This window comes from Stomoxys calcitrans, chromosome 1 (genome assembly GCF_963082655.1).
Source record: "Stomoxys calcitrans chromosome 1, idStoCalc2.1, whole genome shotgun sequence".
In the NCBI taxonomy this organism is placed as follows: Eukaryota; Metazoa; Arthropoda; class Insecta; order Diptera; family Muscidae; genus Stomoxys; species Stomoxys calcitrans.
The window spans coordinates 150,280,213-150,300,362 of NC_081552.1; the positions used below are offsets into that span (position 1 = coordinate 150,280,213).

Below are 20,150 nucleotides of genomic sequence, written 5' to 3' on the forward strand. Positions count from 1 at the left end.
GAAAATAGTATATGTATGTCGCTTGACTAACAGTATAACAATATAAGTGCCTTTATCTGAATACCATATGAACTTTATTTGTCTACGAATTTAAGTTTGGATGTAAGGTGTACTCCATTAAAATAAAAAAAAAGAAAACAATTATTTCAGCCCGATATTCTCATGATATCGGATTTTGGGGTGTTTTCGGGGGTGAGGTGGTCCCCCAGACACTTGGCCCTGAAAAAATATCAGTATCGTGCTCTTCTTTCAAATACCATTTATTTAAACCCCATATTGCTATTCGCTTAAGGGAGTTTACACGATGAGGCGTCCCCCAAACACATGGCCCCAAAATAGGTTATCAAATTGGTTTTCTAATCTCAAATACCTTTCATTTGAGCCACATATTGGCATTGTTGGAAAATTTTTACAGTTTGGGGGGTGTTTTGGGGAAGGGTGAAGCTCTAAATACATGGTCCTAAATTTGGGTCTCAAATTCGTATTCTACTCCCAAATACCCTTATTTGAGCCTCATATTGCGATGGTCACTAAAAAATTGCTGTTTGTGGGGACCAGAAAATTGGTCCCGAAAGTGAGTATCAATTCTTGCTCTACCCCCGAATACCTTTCATTTAAGCTCCACATTGACATGGTCAGTAAATATGCCAGATTTAGGGGTGTTGTGGGGATTGGGGTGGTCCCCCAAGCACTAAGCCCGGAAAATATATCAGCAACGTGCTCTATTTTCATATATCTATATATCATTTATTTGAACCCCATATTGTCATTGGCCTCAAAATTGGATATCAGATTCGTTTTCTAATCTCATTTAGACTCCTTATTGCAAAAGTCAGCAAATATGTCCGGTTTGGGGTTTTGGCCCTAAAAACCATAAATATTTAGTTCCACACCCTTCAAGACCCAAATTGTATTGGTAAGCAAATACATCCTATTTGGGGGTTGTTATGGTGGTGGGACGTCCCCTAGACAGTTGGTCCCTAATGTTGATATCAGATACGTGGTCTACTCCCACATACCTTTAATTTAAGCCCCATATTTCCAAAGTCGGCAAACACGACCGGCTTGGGGGGTGTTTTGGGGGATGGGCGGCCACTCAGTGAGTTGGCCTTGAAAATAAGTTCTGTTTGGGGGGTGTTTTGGGGAAGGGGTGGACCCCTAGAAACGTGGTCCCACATTTGGATATCAGATTCGTATTCTACTCGCAAATACCTCTCATTTGAGTGCCATATTGCCATTGTCGGTAAATATGTCCCATTTAGGGCTGTTTTTGGGGTTGGGGTGGTCCCCATAGCACTTGGTCCAACAATTGGATATCAGATACGTTTTCTTATCCTAAATACCTTCATTTGAGTCCCATATTGTTGTGATTGGTCTAAGTATATGTTTGGTAGGTTTTAGGGTGGCGCGGCCCCCCTAGGTACCCCATCGAAATTTGGATACCAAATTTTTATTTTTAGGGTACTATAGGAGAGCACACAAAATTTCGCTTAAATCGCGCCACCCATCTCCGAGATCTGGCGTTTCTGAAAATTAGGGTAAGGGGGAGGTTCCGCCCCCCTTCAGATATCAAAAAATTTAGTACCCTATTTTCACCACGGGATCTTTATGCACCATCTGTGAAAATTTCAAGAAAATCGGTTCAGCCGTTTCTGAGTCTTTAAGGAACACACAAACAAACAAACAAACACAAATTAATTTTTATGTATGAGATACTTTGTTGGCCCCAGATCAATATTTCGTTAAGTTACCAACGGAATGAGATATTTCGATCCTATTTTTTGTAATACTTTTACAATATTTAAGCAGATTTTTTATGTTAAACAACAGAATTTGTTAGTTCAAATAGCAGACGGAAATTCTATGTTTGCTAAAGTAACAGTCATATATGTTGTCCCATTTTTAGCTGATGAAAACTGTTGCTGTAACTGTTTAGTTTAGTTCCCTTTCGGGTTAAATTTTTAATATATAAATTTAATAGTCTTAATACAATCTCTTGTAACTTTTGTTAAGATTTCCGTCAACATGTAAAGAGGCCGTACAGGACATTGGGTTCCAAATCTGGATAGCAGATTCATAAGGTGTTCTCAGAAGCCTGAATTTGAGACACATATTGCTAAAATGACGGGTTTTGGGGGTGAGGCGGCCTAAAGACAATTTGCCAGGGATTTGATTTTCAAATTCATATTCTACTCCCAAATTCTAGAGACCCAAAATGTCCAATAGTTATTTATACATTACATAATGAAAATCTTTACTCCAATACATTTTGTTTAAGTACCATATCGAAGACAATGGAAGTTTAGACGGTATTTTTTGAGATAATATATATCCACATTGCATAAATGTGATGTCAACAAATTGTAGAAATCAACAAAAACTGTATTGTACTCCCAATGGCTTTTCATTTAAGCCTCACATTGTCCTCATCGGTCTAACTTTTCGCCCAAGATCGCTTGGGAGTTATGTCCCGAGACATTTTGTCTCTACTTTCAAATACCTTACATTTTAGTTTCAAATTACCCCTATCGGTCAACATGTTCGGTTGGAGGGTGCCCATGAATATTCCATTAAGGAACAGGGGCGAACTTCTCACTATCATTGAGTGCTGTCGGATTCAAGTTTTAAGCTCATCGATAAGAGGTCTCTTGTTTTATAGCCGAGGCCGAACGGCGTACCACAGTGCGACACCTCTGTGGGGAGAAATTTTTAAATGGCTGCCATACCATTTTTGCAAAGGGTATAGTCCCTCACATATGTCACTAGCATGCTATGGGCTAAATGATCGATTTTGCGCCGCAAAACTCAATTTTCAACTTCAACTTTTCAACTATCGGCAAAATTGTACACCAAACGATCACTTACATTCCACTGATCTTAGAAATCGATTCTGCATTGATTGGTTCGGTCCAGTATCGCAGCTTTAAACTGTCAAACCCAACATAGTTTCAGCGGGTGCATAACTTACTAACCATTATCACGTGTTTTTTCATTTTATCATTCCGTTCGCATCACATCGAAATATCCATTTCCGACCCTATGAAGTATATATATATACTTGATCGTCGATCCGCCGATTTAGGCTCTTAGACCTATAAAAGCCACATTTGTTATCCGCTTTTGCTGAATTTTGGAGGCCTCTCGACAATCTTTCTGCAATGTGGCGCAGATCGGCCCTGATTTGGATATAGCTGCCATATAGACCGATCCCTAGATTTAAGGTCTTGGGCTCACAAAAGGCTCATTTATTTTCCGATTTAGCCGAAATATGGGACAGTGAGTTGTGTTGGACTCTTCAACATTCTTCTTCAATTTGGCTTAGATCGGTTAAGATTTAGATATAGCTGCCATATAGACCGATCTCTCGATTTAAGGTCTTAAGCTCATAAAAGGCGCATTTATTGTGCGATTTCGCTGAAATTCGGGACAGGGACCTATTCTAGGCTTTTCGACATCCATGTCGTATATGATTCAGATCGGTCTATATTTGGATATGGCTACCAAAAAGACCAATATTTTGTTCTACAAAATTGAACAATTACTTGTACATATTATATTAAACCACTCAATGTGCCGAATTTGGTCCAAATCGGACCATATTTCGATATAGCTGCAATGGTGGCATAAATTATGTATTTTTCATATATACATATATACCCGAGATGGTGCTTATCCAAAATTCGGCCCGGCCGAACTTAAGGTTATAAATTTGCGTTTGTGTCAAAAATTTGTGTTTTTTCATTGTGAGGAATGTGCTAACGTGAAAAAAATATATATGTGACCTGTGCTTATATGTTATAGGAGAAACAAGTAAAAGCGTGCTAAGTTCGGCCAGGCCGAATCTTATATACCCTCCACCATGGATCGCATTTGTCGAGTTCTTTTCCCGGCATCTCTTCTTCGGCAAAAAAGGATATAAGAAAAGAGTTGCTCTGCTATTAAAATGATATCAAGATATGGTCCGGTTCGGACCACAATTAAATTATATGTTGGAGACCTGTGTAAAATTTCAGCCAATTCGTATAAGAATTCCGCCCATTGGGGCTCACGAAGTAAAATAGAGAGAACGATTTATATGGGATCTGTATCGGGCTATAGACCGATTCAGACCATAATAAACACGTTTGTTGATGGTCATGAGAGGATCCGTCGTACGAAATTTCAGGCATATTGGATGATAATTGCGTCCTCTAGGGGTCAAGAAGTCAAGATCCCAGATCGGTTTATATGGCAGCTATATCAGGTTATGAACCGATTTGAACCTTATTTGACACAGTTGTTGAAAGTAAAAATAAAATACGTCATGCAAAATTTCAGCCAAATTGCGCCCTCTAGAAGCTCAAGAAGTCAAATCCCCAGATCTGTTTATATGACAGCTATATCAGCTTATGAACCGATTTAAACCTACCATAACCATAACTAAACATGTCGTGCGAAATTCCATTCTAATCGGATAAGAATTGCGCAGTCTAGAGGCTCAAGAAGTCAAAAACCAAGACCGGTTTTTATGGCAGCTATATCAGGTTATGGACCGATTTGAACCATACTTGGCACAGTTGTTGGATATAATAACAAAACACGTCGTGCGAAATTTCATTTCAATCGGATAAGAATTGCGCACTCTAGAGGCTCAAGAAGTCAAGACCCAAGATCGGTTTATATGGCAGCTATATCAGGTTATGGACTGATTCCAACCATACTTGGCACAGTTGTTGGATATCATAACGAAACACATCGTGCAAAATTTCATTCTGATCGGATAAGAATTGCGCATGCTAGAGGCTCAAGAAGTCAAGACCCAAGATCGGTTTATATGGCAGCTATATCAGGTTATAGACCGATTTGAACCATACTTGGCACAGTTGTTGGATATCATAGCAAAACACGTCGTGCAAAATTTCATTCCAATCGGATAAGAACTGCGCACTCTAGAGGCTCAAAAAGTCAAGACAAGTTCAAGCGGCTAGCTTTACTCCTTCGGAAGTTAGCGTGCTTTCGACAGACAGACGGACGGACAGACGGACGGACATGGCTAGATCGACATAAAATGTCGCGACGATCAAGAATATATATACTTTATGGGGTCTCAGACGAATATTTCGAGTAGTTACAAACAGAATGACGAAATTAGTATACCCCCCATCTTATGGTGGAGGGTATAAAAATGATGTTAAAGTAGCGTATATCAAAACTTCAAAAAAAAAAAAAAACTCACACACACATTATGACTTCCATGGCCTGGAACTTGCAGGATTCACGGGGATTCAATCTAGTTTCTAAACTTACTATGATGTCTTGTGATTATTTTGCAATTTTTTCGAGAATAAAGTCGGTGCTCAGACTTCAAGTTTTTATAATATGGTGTAAGCCAAATCGAGAGATAGGTTTATATGGGAGCTATATCAGGTTATGGACCGACGGAAGGACATGGCTAGATCGGCTTAGAATATCAAGAAGATAAAGAATATATACCCTTTATAGGGTACGGCAGCGGGTATAAAAACAACCATTAAAAAATACAAAATTGTTGCAACTTTCACAAAAAAAAAAAAAAAAAAACACAAAAATACAAGAAAAATTTAAAATAATTTTGTTTTATTTTTTATTGTAGCTTATTCTAATCTAAACAAAAAACAAAATCATTAGCAAAACAAACAAAATATTATCCTAAGTGCCACAAGTTTTGCGGCGCTAAATCGGCCATAGTGCAGTATTAGGAGGGGATAACCACCGCAGAAAATGTTTTCTGGTGTTCTCGTCTCTAACCCCTGAGTTATAGTGTTCACCGTTAGGAAAAACAAAATTGTTTCCAATAAGAAAGAAGAAAGAAAGGAAAGAAGGATCCCAATGCAGTTATGTTTGGCGTATGTTGAACGAATGGAACTAGTTGAACAATATTTTTCCCGTCATATATTGGAAAAATTTTTTTTGTTTATAGCTCAAAACTGACTTTGGCTTTAAGTGCGTAGTTACAACAGTTTCAAACCGATTTGCACGGAATGTAGCAAGAATATTGTTTTACCCAACTGAAAGCCCCTGCTAAATTTTGTTAAAATCTATTTAGATTGGGATATAGCAATAGTAGAACTTCGGCTTCTATTTTTACGCGGCTAAGCCGAATCAGGAGGATTTTCTGGGTTGAACCAAACTTTTTCCACAGACAAAATAGGAGTGGAGGGTACAGTTTGTGTTTTTTAATAAATTCCATATGTGTTTCCTTTGCATACCAGTTTTATGCTAGTCAACTCTAATATACATCGCTTACTTTGACAGATTAACTTACCAAAATGGCTCATCCATTAGACTTTCTATGTTACATGTTGATGCTATTCTTACACCAGATTTATTTAGTATTGTGGCCCGATCAATACCTCTATCTTCTGTTTTTAGCATATCGATTAGATCGCCAACTCGGTGCGAAACGGGTTTCAGGGCAAAGCGGCATTTTTCATTTCTACTTGGAAGTGGTATAGTGAGATGTGGCAAGCCGTGGATATATTCGACGGATACGTCTCCTAAAATGGAAGAATTAAAATAGAAATATTAGAGGAAGCTACAAACATATTATTATGTTAATATGATCTGAAATATTTGTTTATATTTATTTTGTTTAAAAACATGTATGTTATTCGACAGATATATTTCCTACAAGGAAAAGATTTAATGAAAAATGGAGCAAGTCCTCTTTAAGAGCTCAGTTCAAATTGTATTGCGCCAAGATGTATGCTTTACAACCTACTCTAATTGTGTTGGTATGTAAAGCACCATGATCCATTTGACGAAGCCCGCTGATGTTCAGGGCGAATCAGAAATCGCAACACGGGTAGCTGGTCTAATGGGTTTATTAGCAACATCACACAGTATGCCTTACGTTTAAGAGTTCTTTGCTGTTCTATTCTTTGAATAGAAAGCATTGAACAAAACATTGAGCAGGTGCAAAAAATTCTATTGAAATTTTGGCTTTATAAAGGCCAAAAGTTTGTCTTTTAAAAATTTTTTTCAATGAAATATAGTCTTTAGAAAAAAAAATCATTAATATGTAGTCTTTTGAAAAATTTTCATTGAAATTTTGTCTTTAGAAAAAACTCAAATGAAATTATTGTCTTTAAAAAAATAAATTTCGAGGGCGATCGGGCCCGGGCTGAGGAGAATGCTCGGGACCCGCAATGGCAGTCAGAAGAAGTTCCAGTTTAGGTTCTCATTTCTTTGAGAACTTCGATTTAGCGCATGTGAAAATTGTCAAGTTATTAGGATTTTTAAAGCGATCTGGATGGTTCAATGGAATGAATTAGAAGGCATCTTCCTTTTCCTGTTCCTATGGTATTACAATGCACGAAAATGTCTATGTGAGTCTGAAGGCAGGCTGCCACTAAAACCTAACCTATTTCCAAGACTTTTCGATTTGGCAAGACACAGTGTTATAGAATGGTGCTTCATACCCATACAAAGATTTAAGTTCCTCAATGCACTCTTGTCGTGATAATCCACGCCAAAAGTTGTGAAAAATGATCGCACGAAAATGCGATTGTAATTAACACCTTCAACCACAACAATCAAATGAGCTTTTAATGAAATCAATGTATTGCAATCGATTTCCAAACAACCCATCTACACCAATGACAAATGTTTATTTTTCTTATGACCATATTTTAAAATATAGTACGTGTGAAACATTATACCACGTCAAATTCTTTCGATTTTCCTTCAAAGATACTAACATTAATCTTTTTTTGTAAACAGCTTCCAGCTCGAGATCATATTCAGTGCTTTCTATTCAAAGAATATTATAGCAAAGAACTTATAAAAGTTAAGTAAGTGTGAGTTATTGTTCGAAACACTTTGACTGGTTAGTGGATCATGATTTCTAAATCGCCATGTATCTTCATCAGCACCTTTGACCAATCGTTTAATGTTCATATCCAAAGAGGTCATGCTAATTTCTGCGCTACGGTGCGTGTCCGCCTATGACGCTGAACGCCCGGGTTCGAATCCAAGCACAGCGACGGGCCTGTTCGTTTGGTTTGTCTATTTGCGCTCTCTTTTTTTAGATTTTTAAATCTTTTCGTGATTTTTTGAACATCTTCCAGCTCGAGATCACATTCAATGTTTTCTATTTAAAGAATACCATGGAAAAAAACTTATAAAAGTTAGTGGATCATGATTTCTAATATGCCATGTATCTTCATAAGAAACTTTGTCAAATTTATATAAAATATTTATTTATCATCAGCTAGTGGCAGCTGGATAGGAGGCCACCGTAACGCAGAGGTGAGCATGTCCGCCTACGATGCTGAACGCCTGGGTTTGAATTCTGGCGAGACCATCAGGAAAAATTTGGATAAACCATACAAATAAAAATTTTACGCTACAATTAAACATCCATTAAGTATATTTACGATGATGTAAATAAACGAAAAACGGCAAAAACATTAATCCAAGTAAACTCTCATTCACTCATAGAGATAGAAAGACATCTATTAAATAATCGCCGAACCCACAGTAATGGATTCTGATAGGTAGTAACGGATTCAAGATGGAATCGATAACGCCATCGAATCTGCAGTAACGGATTTCATCTCCGACATCAACGGATCTGGATACAGCAGCAGGAGCCAACAGAAACGGTTGATATATGGTTATGGTAGGAACAATAATTGTAGCAGAAATCGTGAAAAGCCCATAGACAGGAGTCGAATGAAATGATGGGACAGGAACATGGAACTAAGCGAATGAAGAAACAGAATGTGTTTAGCAGCATACAGCAGCATGTCTAACATAGTAAACAAAAGCTTGAAATGGTCAGATGTTGAACAGCGGGCATAGTTGGCAACCCCTTTGAGCGAGTTAAGATCAGAAACAAAAATTTAAAAATAGCCAGCCACGATAGCCTTTTTAATATTGATATTGTCTCAGACATGCCGAATAAGTGGTACGAATTTTTAAACTGTTTCATTATGCGGAAGTATATGCTTCATAGTTGCGTCTTACAAAGGATAATTTAAGTGGGACATAAATTTTCTTGGACAGACTCCATTTTATGGCTACGACAATCATAATTCGGAGACCAAACAACGGCCAATATTCTTAAATGGGGCGAACAAGAGAGGTGCATAGCCTTTTCGTCAGGTATGGATCGTTGACCTCTTTAGACCACTTTTTTATGAATCACAGTGTAGATATTGCCTCCCCAAAGCATGAATCAATATGATCATAGAAATCATTTAAGTATCAAACAAAACCCATAAATCCTTAAAGGATGATGCGTTTTCAAGAACATATTCTCGTATACAATACGAAGTTGGAAACGCAGGTCTTCTTGAATAGGATATACTCCTACATTTCCTCCTATTAAGGCTCATACAATTAATATCACACCATTCTATCAGCCTGATAAAATCGTTCTGTATTCCAGAAGAATCAAAAGGTGAACAAATATACGAAAAAAGTTTTATATCGTCTGCATACATCAATATCTTTGAAGATCGAATAATAGGTGGAAGATCATTCGAATGTAGAGCCATAGAATCGGGCCGAGATGACTACCCAGCGGCACTCCAGTCACCAATATTTTATCAACATATCGTTAGGATACAATTTTCTAAAGTCTCCCAAAAACACTTTGTTTTTGTCTTCAACAGATATTTACTTTACTTTACTTTAATTGGCTATGACAGAACATTTGTTCCACTGGCCGAACGTAGAATAGCATTCCAAGCGCCTCGATCTTTTGCGCTCATTCTAAAATCTCCGACACCAAGTTTCCAGGTGTCTCAAACCACTTAATCTTTCCATCGGATTTTTGGTCTTCCCGGTTTGCGTGAACCACCGTGTTTGCCTTCAAAAGACTTCTTTGCTGGAGCTTTTTCATCCATTCTGACAACACGACGCATTATCGCAAACTGGTCCATATATTTTAGGAAGAATCTTTCTCTCAAACACTCCAAGAACCATATAACATCACGGGTAGTATCAGCGTCTTGTATAGTGTAATCTTCGTCTTTCGAGAGGTGGCCTTGTTTCTAAACTGCTTATTGAATCCAAAGTGCATCTGTTTGCCAGTATTATTCATCGCTTTATCTCAAAACTGGTGCCAATTTTTTCGGTTACGGCGGTGCCGAGGTAGATAAAGTTGCTGACTATATTAAAGAGATCACATGATAGGCTGTCTCCCTGTCTGAAACCTCGTTTGTTATTAACTGGTTCAGAGAAATTCCTTCCTATTCTAACTGAGGAACGCGTATCAGTAAGTGTCATCCTGCAGAGTCTTATTAATTTTGCAGGGATACCAAACTCAGACATGACTTGAAATACCTTTGAACCTAAAGGGGTATTGAAAGCGGCCTTGTAGTCCACAAAGAGATAGTAGATGTTTCGGGACTTTTTCAGGATTTGGAGCAGTGTGAATATCTGGTCTAGGGTGGATTTACCAGGTCTAAACCCGCATTGATAGGGTCCAGTTATCTAAGTGAATTTAGGTTTTAATCTTTCACACAGTATGCTCGAGAGTATCTTGTATGTGATGGGGAGGAGACTTATTCCTCTGTAGTTGGCACATTCCATCTTGTCTCCTATCTTGTGTACGGGACATAGTATGCTGAGGAACCAATCATCGGGTATGCGTTCTTCTAGCCAGATTGCGCACATAAGCTGATGCATACACCTTACCAGCGTGTCGCCTACGGTCTTAAATAGTTCAGCGGGTAACCCGTCGGCTTCTGCTGCCTTGTTGTTCTTCAGTCGGGTCACTGCTACTTGGACCTCATTCTGACTAGGAGGTAAACATTCTATACAATGATCATTAATTAGGTCTGCGGTATCCTCATCGCCGCCAACGTCGGACACTAGCAGTTGAGTAAAATGTTCTTCAATAGATCTTTATCGAAACATTTAATTTGATATCATTATTATTTTGAGAGTATATGTATACAGAAAGTACAAAAAGTGAGATTATCATTCAGTGAAATTAGGTCAGACCCTACAACAATTTCTGCTCATTGAGCAAAGCTTTATTAAACCCTTTTTGGGCTGGTATAAAATTAAATTGTAAAAACTTTGTCGAGTGTCAAGAAAACTGGAATAATGAGGAATCAGATTGATGATATTTTAGTGAAAAGGTGATACTGTACGTGTGTCAGAAAATGATCTACATTCTCAGGAGCAGCTATTCCATCGGACCACAACCTCTTGCTGTCAAATATAAGTAAAAAACTGGTTGCTATCCGAAAGAAATCCAGACAATCCAAAATCAACACGGAAAAACTTAAGGACCCATTGGTGGGAATGAAAATAAAAGAGGGTATAAACGCTGGGCTTGGAAATATCAACAATGAGGACCTGGAGAAAATATGGAATAGTGTACAGTCCAATATAAGCAATATTACAAATTTGCTTAAGGACAGTAGATCGGGACTGTAGGTCCCGATGAGATTCCTTCAGAAATTTTAAAATTGATTGATGCTGAAAATATTGGACTCTTAGACACACTTTTTAATTAAAAATATGACACTGGTCAATACCCCTAGATTGGCTTAAATCATACTTTATTACCATCCCAAAAAAGAGGAATCCAAGGAAATGTGAGGAATACGCACTTATCAGTTTAATGAGTCACGCACTGGAAATACTATACTCTATACTCACAATGCGAAAAGTATATGGGTACCAATTTGGCTTCAGAGAAAAAATGGGTGCACAGGAATCACTAATAAGTAATCAATTGCTGATCCAATACTGCCGTGATGTACAAAAGGATGTCTTCATGTGTTTCATCGATTATGAAAAAGCATTTGATACCGTTCAACACATCTAACTCTTAGAAATGTTGGTTTCAATCGGTATTGAAGGAATTGAGATACGGTGCATTAAAAACCTATACTGGAATCAGACCGCACGCATTAACGTAAACGGCGAACTTACCCACGAAACCGTCATTTCGAGAGTCGTTTTGCAGCGATGCACCCTTTCGCCCTTTTTATTCAATATTTACTCCCAAAGAATATTCATGGAAGCAATTAAAAATGAAAGAAAGGGAAAACGGACGTGGACTAAAAAGGGTGCCGGTAAAAAAATATAGGCATTGGAAATATGGCTATACAGAAAAATGTTGAAAATACAATGGACAATGGACCGCGTCACTGACAACGAAGTCCTGAGAAGAATGAATGCAGACCGATAACTAATTTAAGCAATCAAAACTCGGAAAATTGCATATCTAGGACATAAAATGAGAAACCATAAATACCGATTCATACAAACAGTTCTTAAAGGAAAGATTGAAGGAAAACCCCCCAAAGGCACAAAGGAAACCTCCTGCATCAAGAATATTCAAGACTGCACCGGCTATCAAGACGAAAGAACCTTACTCAACGCTGCGAGAAACCGACAACTCTGGAACCATAGTTTTAATTGAATTTAAACAAGTAAAAAGACATTAAGTTCGGCCGGGCCGAACTTTGGATACCCACCACCTCGGGTAAATATGTAAACACCATTTCGTCACAATCCGGTGAAAACTGGATAACTTAAGCACCCAAATTCGGCACGGATATTGAGTGGTCTAATATATATGTCACTATTCAATTTTGTAGAACAAAATATTGGTCTTTTTGGTAGATATATCCAATTATTAACCGACGAGAACCGTATTAAGATCAGAAGTCGTGAGGCTGAGAAAAAATCACTGTTTAAAATTTCAGCGAAATCGGGTAATAAATAAAGCTTTTATGGGCTTCAGTCCCCTTATCGGCAGATCGGTCTATAAGGCAGCCACATCTAAATATAGTCAGATCTGAACCATATTTAAGTCGGATGTTGGGAGGCTTAAAATGCGCAAAAATTGCAAATTTTGCCCATGAACATTCCACTAAGGAACAGGGGCAAATTCTCGCATATCAATGAGTGCAGTCCGATTCAAGTTTAAGCTCAATGATAAGGGGCCTCCTTTTTATAGCCGAGTCCGAACGGGTTGCCGCAGTGTGACCCCGCTTTGGAGAGAAGTTTTACATGGCATAGTACCTCACAAATGTTGCCAGCTTTTGGAGGGGAAAACCACCGTTGAAAATTTAAAGCATCATTTTGTCTATATACTGTGAAAATATCATGATGACATCTTTATTCCTTCCGATTGATTTTATAGATCCTCAAAACTACACATCATTTAAAAAAAAACATAAATTTATTTTTTTTTTTCGATTATACTCCAATATTTAATTCATGATCGGAATTTTCCCCGTACTTTTTTATTGCAATACTCCTCTGAAATATATTTCAAAATTTGTGTAAAATATGTATAAGGGTGTAACGTTCTCCCCCTAATAGTTTTGGAAATTGCTGACCTCAGGCGAAAAATTCCTCCGTAGATGTCTAAAAATCTTGCAGGCTGAACTCGTACTTTTTGATTTGCTAACACATTTGTAGACTGATTTTTAACTTACAGACAGATTCAGACCAACTTTTATGCCCAATGGATCAGCCTTTGGACCTACTAGGCTCCCCAAATTGTGCGTACTTATTGAAAAACACCTCAACTATTGACTATGTTGGGTTTCGTGTCCATATATATATATATGTATACAGCTATATCTAAATATAGTCAGACCTGAACCATATTTAAGTCGGTTGGGAGGCTTAAAATGCGCAAAATATTGCAAATTTTGCCCATGAACATTCCACTAAGGAACAGCGGCAAAGTTCTCGCATATCAATGAGTGCAGTCCGATTCAAGTTTAAGTTCAAAGAGGCCTCCCTTTTATAGCCGAGTCCGAACGGCGTGCCGCAGTGTGACGCCGCTTTGGAGAGAAGTTTTACATGGCATAGTACCTCACAAATGTTGCCAGCATTAGGAGGGGAAAACCACCGCCGAAATTTTTTTTCTGATGGTCTTGCCAAGATTCGAACCCAGGCGTTCAGCGTCATAGGCGGACATGATAATCTCTGCGCTACGGTGGCCGCCTGCGTACTATTCCAAATTTCAGCGAAATCGGTTAAAAATTAAAGCTTTTATGGCATTCAGACCCTTTATCGGGAAATCGGTCTATATGACAGCTATATCTAAATTTAGCCCGATTTAAACCATATTTACGTCAGATGTCGGGAGGCTTAAAATAACCCCCTGTTTTAAATTTCAGCGAAATCGGGTAATAAATAAAGCTTTTATGGGCTTCAGACTCTTTATCGGGAGATCGGTCTATATGGTAGCTACATTTAAATATAGTCCGATCTGAACCATTTTTGGGTCAGTTATGGGGAAGCCTTACTACTCACTGTTTTAAAATTTCAGCAAAATTGGATGGAAAATAAAGTTTCTATGGCCATTAGACCCTTTATCGGAAAATCGGTCTATATAGCAGCTATATCCAAATATGGTCCGATTTGGCCCATTCAAGAACTTAACCAGCGTGCATCAAAAAGTCGTATCTGTGCCAAATTTCATCTCAATATCTCAAGTGGGCTTTAGAGTGATTACAACAGACAGACGGGCTCTAGAGTGATTACAACAGACAGACGGACACACGGTAATCGTTTAATCGTCTTAGAATTTTACGACGATCCGTAATATATATACTTTGTAAGGTCGGAAATTGATATTTCGATGTGTTGCAAACGGAATGACTAAATGAATATACCCCCTATCCTACGGTGGTGGGTATAAAAATGTAATGGAATATTATTGCTGATCGCTTATATCCGAAAAAATTATCCTTAAACGCCACATGTTTAGTGTGCAAATACTTTGCACATTTATTTTAAAAAGTGACCGCTTACACCAATTCTAACTTGGCTAAGTAAGTATGTAGTAAATATAACAATAAGCTTTTACAATAATTGTTTTTTGGGAAAGCGAGAACAAAATAAGTTTACGCGAAACTATGTAGCTATCTTATTGAATATGTGAACATCTTTCCACAAAGCCAGTGTGTTTTCCAGCATTACATGACACCTCATAAAATTTATTAATTAGCCTCTTCAAGAGATTAGTATTATGATTCATGGTTAGCATACATGAATATGCAATTATGTACTAAATATTAAATTATATCGGATTTTGTCCATACAAAAACTGTGTAGATTTCTTAATTTAATTGGCTTTTTCACAACTTTTACATTAAGGAGAACATGAAGGTGTGATAGAGAAAAAGAAAATCAGATCAGCGTGCTACGAGAAATGTATTAACAACAAATTGTAAGTAATTGGAGCAAATCTGGAATCATAAAATGAAATATATGAAAACACATGCATGCATTTCACAGAAGTGTGTATTAAATCGCTCATCTGTTTGTAAATAACACACTCAAATCTAACAACGCTTATTAGAGAATCAATGAAATTATGTTTTACAATGAGTAGGGTGTCCCGAAATGGAAATGCTATTCGTAAGAATTAATGACAATTCCGAAAGAGATAAAGAAACGTCATCCGTTTTAGGACTAAGTCATCCGTTTTAGGACTAAGTCAACGGCTGTTATTTTATGGCAATAAAATACGTTTGATCATTTCAAAAACCCGGTCAAATTTTGGCATTTTTGTCACAATTTTCATACCCATCACCGAAGGTTGGGGGTATATTCACTTTGTCATTCTGTTTGTATATATATTCATGATCGTGGTAAAAGTCTGAACGATCTAGCTATGTCCGAAGCTTTGCACAGGTTGAGCTGAAACATTGCACAGGTTCTGTCTTTGTCCACAGCCAGGTTAAGTTCGAAGATGGGTTATATCGGACTATATTTTCATATAGACCGATACGCCGATTTAGGGTCTTAAGTCCATGAAAGCCACATTTATTATCCGATTTTGCTGAAATTTGGGACAGTGAGTTGTATTAGGCCACTCGATATTCTTCTTCAATTTGGCCTAGATCGGTCCAGCTTTGGATATAGCTGCCATACAGACCGATCTCTCGATTTAAGGCCTTGAGCCCAAAAAAGGCACATTTGTTGTCCGATTTCGCTGAAATTTAGGACAGTGAGTTGTGTTAGAATGTTAACCTTCAGAATGAGGTCCAAGTAGCAGTGACCCGACTAAAGAACAATAAGGCAGCAGGAGCCGACGGGTTACCCGCTGAACTATTTAAGACCGGAGGCGACACGCTGATAAGGCGTATGCATCAGCTTATCTACGCAATCTGGCTAGAAGAACGCATACCCGATGATTGGAACCTCAGCATACTACAGGGTGGCTGATGAATATTGCTACAATGATGAATATTGCTACATTTTTTTTTCGGTGTATGGAATACATTTTTCTTTTATTCATGTTAAATTAAATTATTAAATTAATTATTAAATTATTATTAATTAAATTAATTAATTAATTAATTAAATTAATTATTAAATTATTATTATTAAATAGAAAAAAAGTTATTACATTTTTTTTTGGTAGCGGCTTTCATCAGCCACCCTGTATGTCCCGTACACAAGAAAGGAGACAAGAGGGAATGTGCCAACTACAGAGGAATAAGTCTCCTCCCCATCGCATACAAGATACTCTCGAGCGTACTGTGTGAAAGATTGAAACCTAAAGTCAGTGAGATAATTGGGCCCTATCAATGCGGCTTTAGACCTGTTAAATCCACAACGTTAAATATTCACACTGCGCTAAATCCTGGAAAAGACCCGAGAAGGACAAATCAACACCTGCCATCTCTTTGTTGACTACAAAGCCGCCTTCGATACTCCTTTACGTTCAAAGGTATTTCAAGACATGTCTGAGTTTGGTATAAAATTAATAAGACTCTGCAGGATGACACTTGCTGATACGCGTTCCTCAATAAGAATAGGAAAGAATCTCTCAGAAACATTTAATTAAGCCTATCGTGTGATCTCTTTAACATCCTGCTGGAGAAGATTATACGAGATGCAGATGTGAATAGATATGGCACACTAATCACAAGAGAATACATGCATACCTCGGCACCGCCGTAACCGAAATGAATGACACCAGTTTTGAGATAAAGCGAAGAATAATACTGGCAAACAGATGCTACTTTGGACTAAGTAAGCAGTTTAGAAACAAGGCCACCTCTCGACAGACGAAGATTACACTATACAAGACATTGATACTACCCGTGCTGTTATATGGTTCTAAAGCATGGGTACTTGTGAAAGCAGATGAGCAGTGCTTGGAGTATTTGAGAGAAAGATTCTTCGTAAAATATATGGACCAGTTTGCGTTAACGGAGAATATAGGCGACGTATGAACCATGAGCTGTATGACGACGATAGCATAGTTACACGCATCAAAATACAACGGCTGCGTTGGCTAGGTCATGTTGTCAGAATGGATGAAGAAGCTCCAGCAAAGAAGTCTTTTGAAGGCAAACACGGTGGAACACGCAAACCGGGAAGACCAAAAGCCCGATGGAAATATTGTATGAAGTTGTGGGAGACACTTAGAAACTTGGTGTCAGAGATTTTAGAATCAGTGCAGATCGAGGCGCTTGGAACGCTATTCTACGTTCGGCTAGTGGAACAAATATTCTGTCGTAGCCAATTAAAGTAAGTAAGTAGAGTTGTGTTAGACCCCTCGATGTCCTTCTTGAAGATGCCCCAGATCAGTCCAGATTTGCAAATAGCTGCCATATAGACCGATCACTCGATTTAAGGTCTTGGCCCCATAAAAGGCGTATTGATTATTCTATTTCGCATAAATTTGACACAGTGACTTTTGTTACACTTTTCGACATCCGTGTGCTATATGGTTGAGATCGGTCTTTATTTGGATATAGCAGCCAAAAAGACTAATATTGAAACAAAATTGAACAGTGACTTGTATTTATAGACCACTCAATGTTCGTGCCGAATTCGGTCCAAATCGGACCATATTTCGATAAAGCTGCTATGGATGCATAAATAATGCATTTTTCACCGGATTACGAGGAAAGGTGTTTTTCGTTTATACCAGAGGTGGTGTGTATCCAAAGTTCGGCCCGGCCAAACTTTATGCCTTTTTATTTTTTAAAACTTAAACCACTACTGTGGTACAAGTTGTAGCGTGTATCAAGGGAAGGTCCTTGCGATTAAAGAAGTGGCGGAATGGCTAAGATCATTAGCATCACCAGCCTATAAACCCTTTTGAGAAGGATACAAAATAGTAAGTGTTGTCGAAAACAACGTAGTTTAAAAAATTCCGGAAGGGGCGTCTAAAACTATTCTGTGGGGTACTTAGCTAGCACCCCTGAGGCTTTTCTCCGTTTATGGCTAAGATACAATGTCATAACGATGTTAGTCATAAATTTCTTCTCTAGGCAACATATTTCTCAATTCAAAAACCGCCCCCGAATTTCGCAGATCTCACAACAATGTCTATCCCTACAGAAGAGATTGCTAGTATATATGTTCTTGAATATTGTACTTTATTGTCTCATACAATGTATAAAAATTACAGTTAAAAAACATTCACATTAAGTCCTCTTTAAAATACATTGAGCAAAATTTTAAGTTCCAAAAATTTACTTTTCACATTTTTTGATTTGTAACTCGCATAACTTTTGACTGAAGAATCGTACTTAGCAAAAATAGCAAATTATGCAAAAATTTAGGAAATTTTATCAGCTTTCCAAATCAAATAAAAATTTTAAAAACGCAATGCTTCCAAAAGCAGAAAAATCTCTAGTAAACATTTGTTTGGCAGCCCGAACAAATTTTTGTAGGGCTGAGGTGACCAGCTTTGAGGGCCCACAAATGAGCCCTTGGGCCGTATAGAGCCCTTAAATTTTGAACGCCAACTTGTTATGACCTCATTTCATGAAGACCCGCTCCATCCGTTCAAAAATGACGGACTTATCTACTTATTTTTCCCCACCCACTGTGTAACGCTTCCCTTTATGACTACCATAATATCAACGGCAATTTTGACCGGTTCGAAGTCTTAGTCTTTCTGCATTGAAGCAGTCATCCGAAGCGTTCATCATTGGCTAAAAATGTATTCAATAAACATTTCGTCAAAATCCCATGAAATGTGCCTCATCTATGAACCCATAGTAGCTGTATTGAATCTGTTTGAATACAAACTCGCCACAGTTGTCTGTTCTAAATTCAAATGAAATCGGGTAAAAATAGATATATTATGGGTTCAAGACCGTAAATCGAGGGACCGTTGTATATGTCAGTTACTATATCCAAAGATGGTTCTATTTGCGCGTTTTTCAGGGAAGGAGTGTAAGGGGTTTTACATAGCTCACTGCACCAGATTTCGGCAAAATCGGGTTATAAATTTCCCAGTTGTGAGAGAAAGACCTTCAACAGCGAGATGGGTCTATATGGGGGATATACCCAAAATGGTGCGATCTAAACCACATTCGGAGGACCTCAAACAGCAAAACAAAGCAAACATGCGTTTTTATTTGCCTAAGTCTTATATATGGGAGTTACATTAAGATATAGTCCGATCTAGACCATAGTCGCCACAAACATTGGGGGTCTTTGCGCAACTCAATGTACCAAAATGCATCTGTGGAAAGTTTCAGCTTAATATCTTCAGTTTTAACGAATGTTGCGTGATTTCAACAGCATTACGATTTTAAAATTCGGTTTATAAAGGAGATTTATGTGGTTATAAAACCCATTGGACTATGCTTGTCACGGCTGTTGGATGCCATAGCAAAACTTTACGTGCAAAATTTCAGCCAAATCGGATGAGATTTGCGTCCTCTAGAGGCTCAAGAAGTTAAGACCCGAAAGAGATTTATATGGCAGCTAAAAACAAAACATGTACCAATATGGCGCATTTACAATCCCAACCGATTTACACTAATTGGAAGTTTTTGTGCAAAATTTTAAACGCCAAACTCTACTCCTTCGAATTTTAGCGTGCTTTCGATAGACAGGCAGACGGACGGACGGAAATGGCTCGATCGACTTTAAATGCCATGACGATCTAGTTAACATATACTCTATGGGATCTTAGACAAATATATCGAGGTGTTGCCTTATCCTACGGTGGAGGGTATAAAAAGACAGATATGGATAGATAGAATAATCTATAGCGTAATTATTCGATGTTAGTTTAAGATATGTTTTTCCAAATTTGTCATTACTGTTATTTGTCATTACTGGGATGAAATGCCGAGCGTTATTAATGTATTACTTTTTGTTTGCTAAATGTTGCTAGATTTTATTTCGTTTAAAATGCTATTCATTTTGAATGAAAT

At 37.9% G+C, this 20,150-nt stretch overlaps 1 protein-coding gene across 10 annotated transcripts in view; it reads right to left on the bottom strand.

Annotated features, from left to right (window-relative positions):
* LOC106092276 (calcium uniporter protein, mitochondrial) overlaps positions 1-20,150 on the bottom strand; it is a 642,340-nt gene that overhangs the window by 7,057 nt on the left and 615,133 nt on the right. For all 10 annotated transcript variants that reach the window (XM_059361328.1, XM_059361329.1, XM_059361327.1 and 7 more), the window contains one exon: positions 6,284-6,515. In XM_059361328.1, coding sequence (XP_059217311.1) covers positions 6,284-6,515 — 232 coding nt within the window. The remainder of the gene's footprint in view (positions 1-6,283; positions 6,516-20,150) is intronic.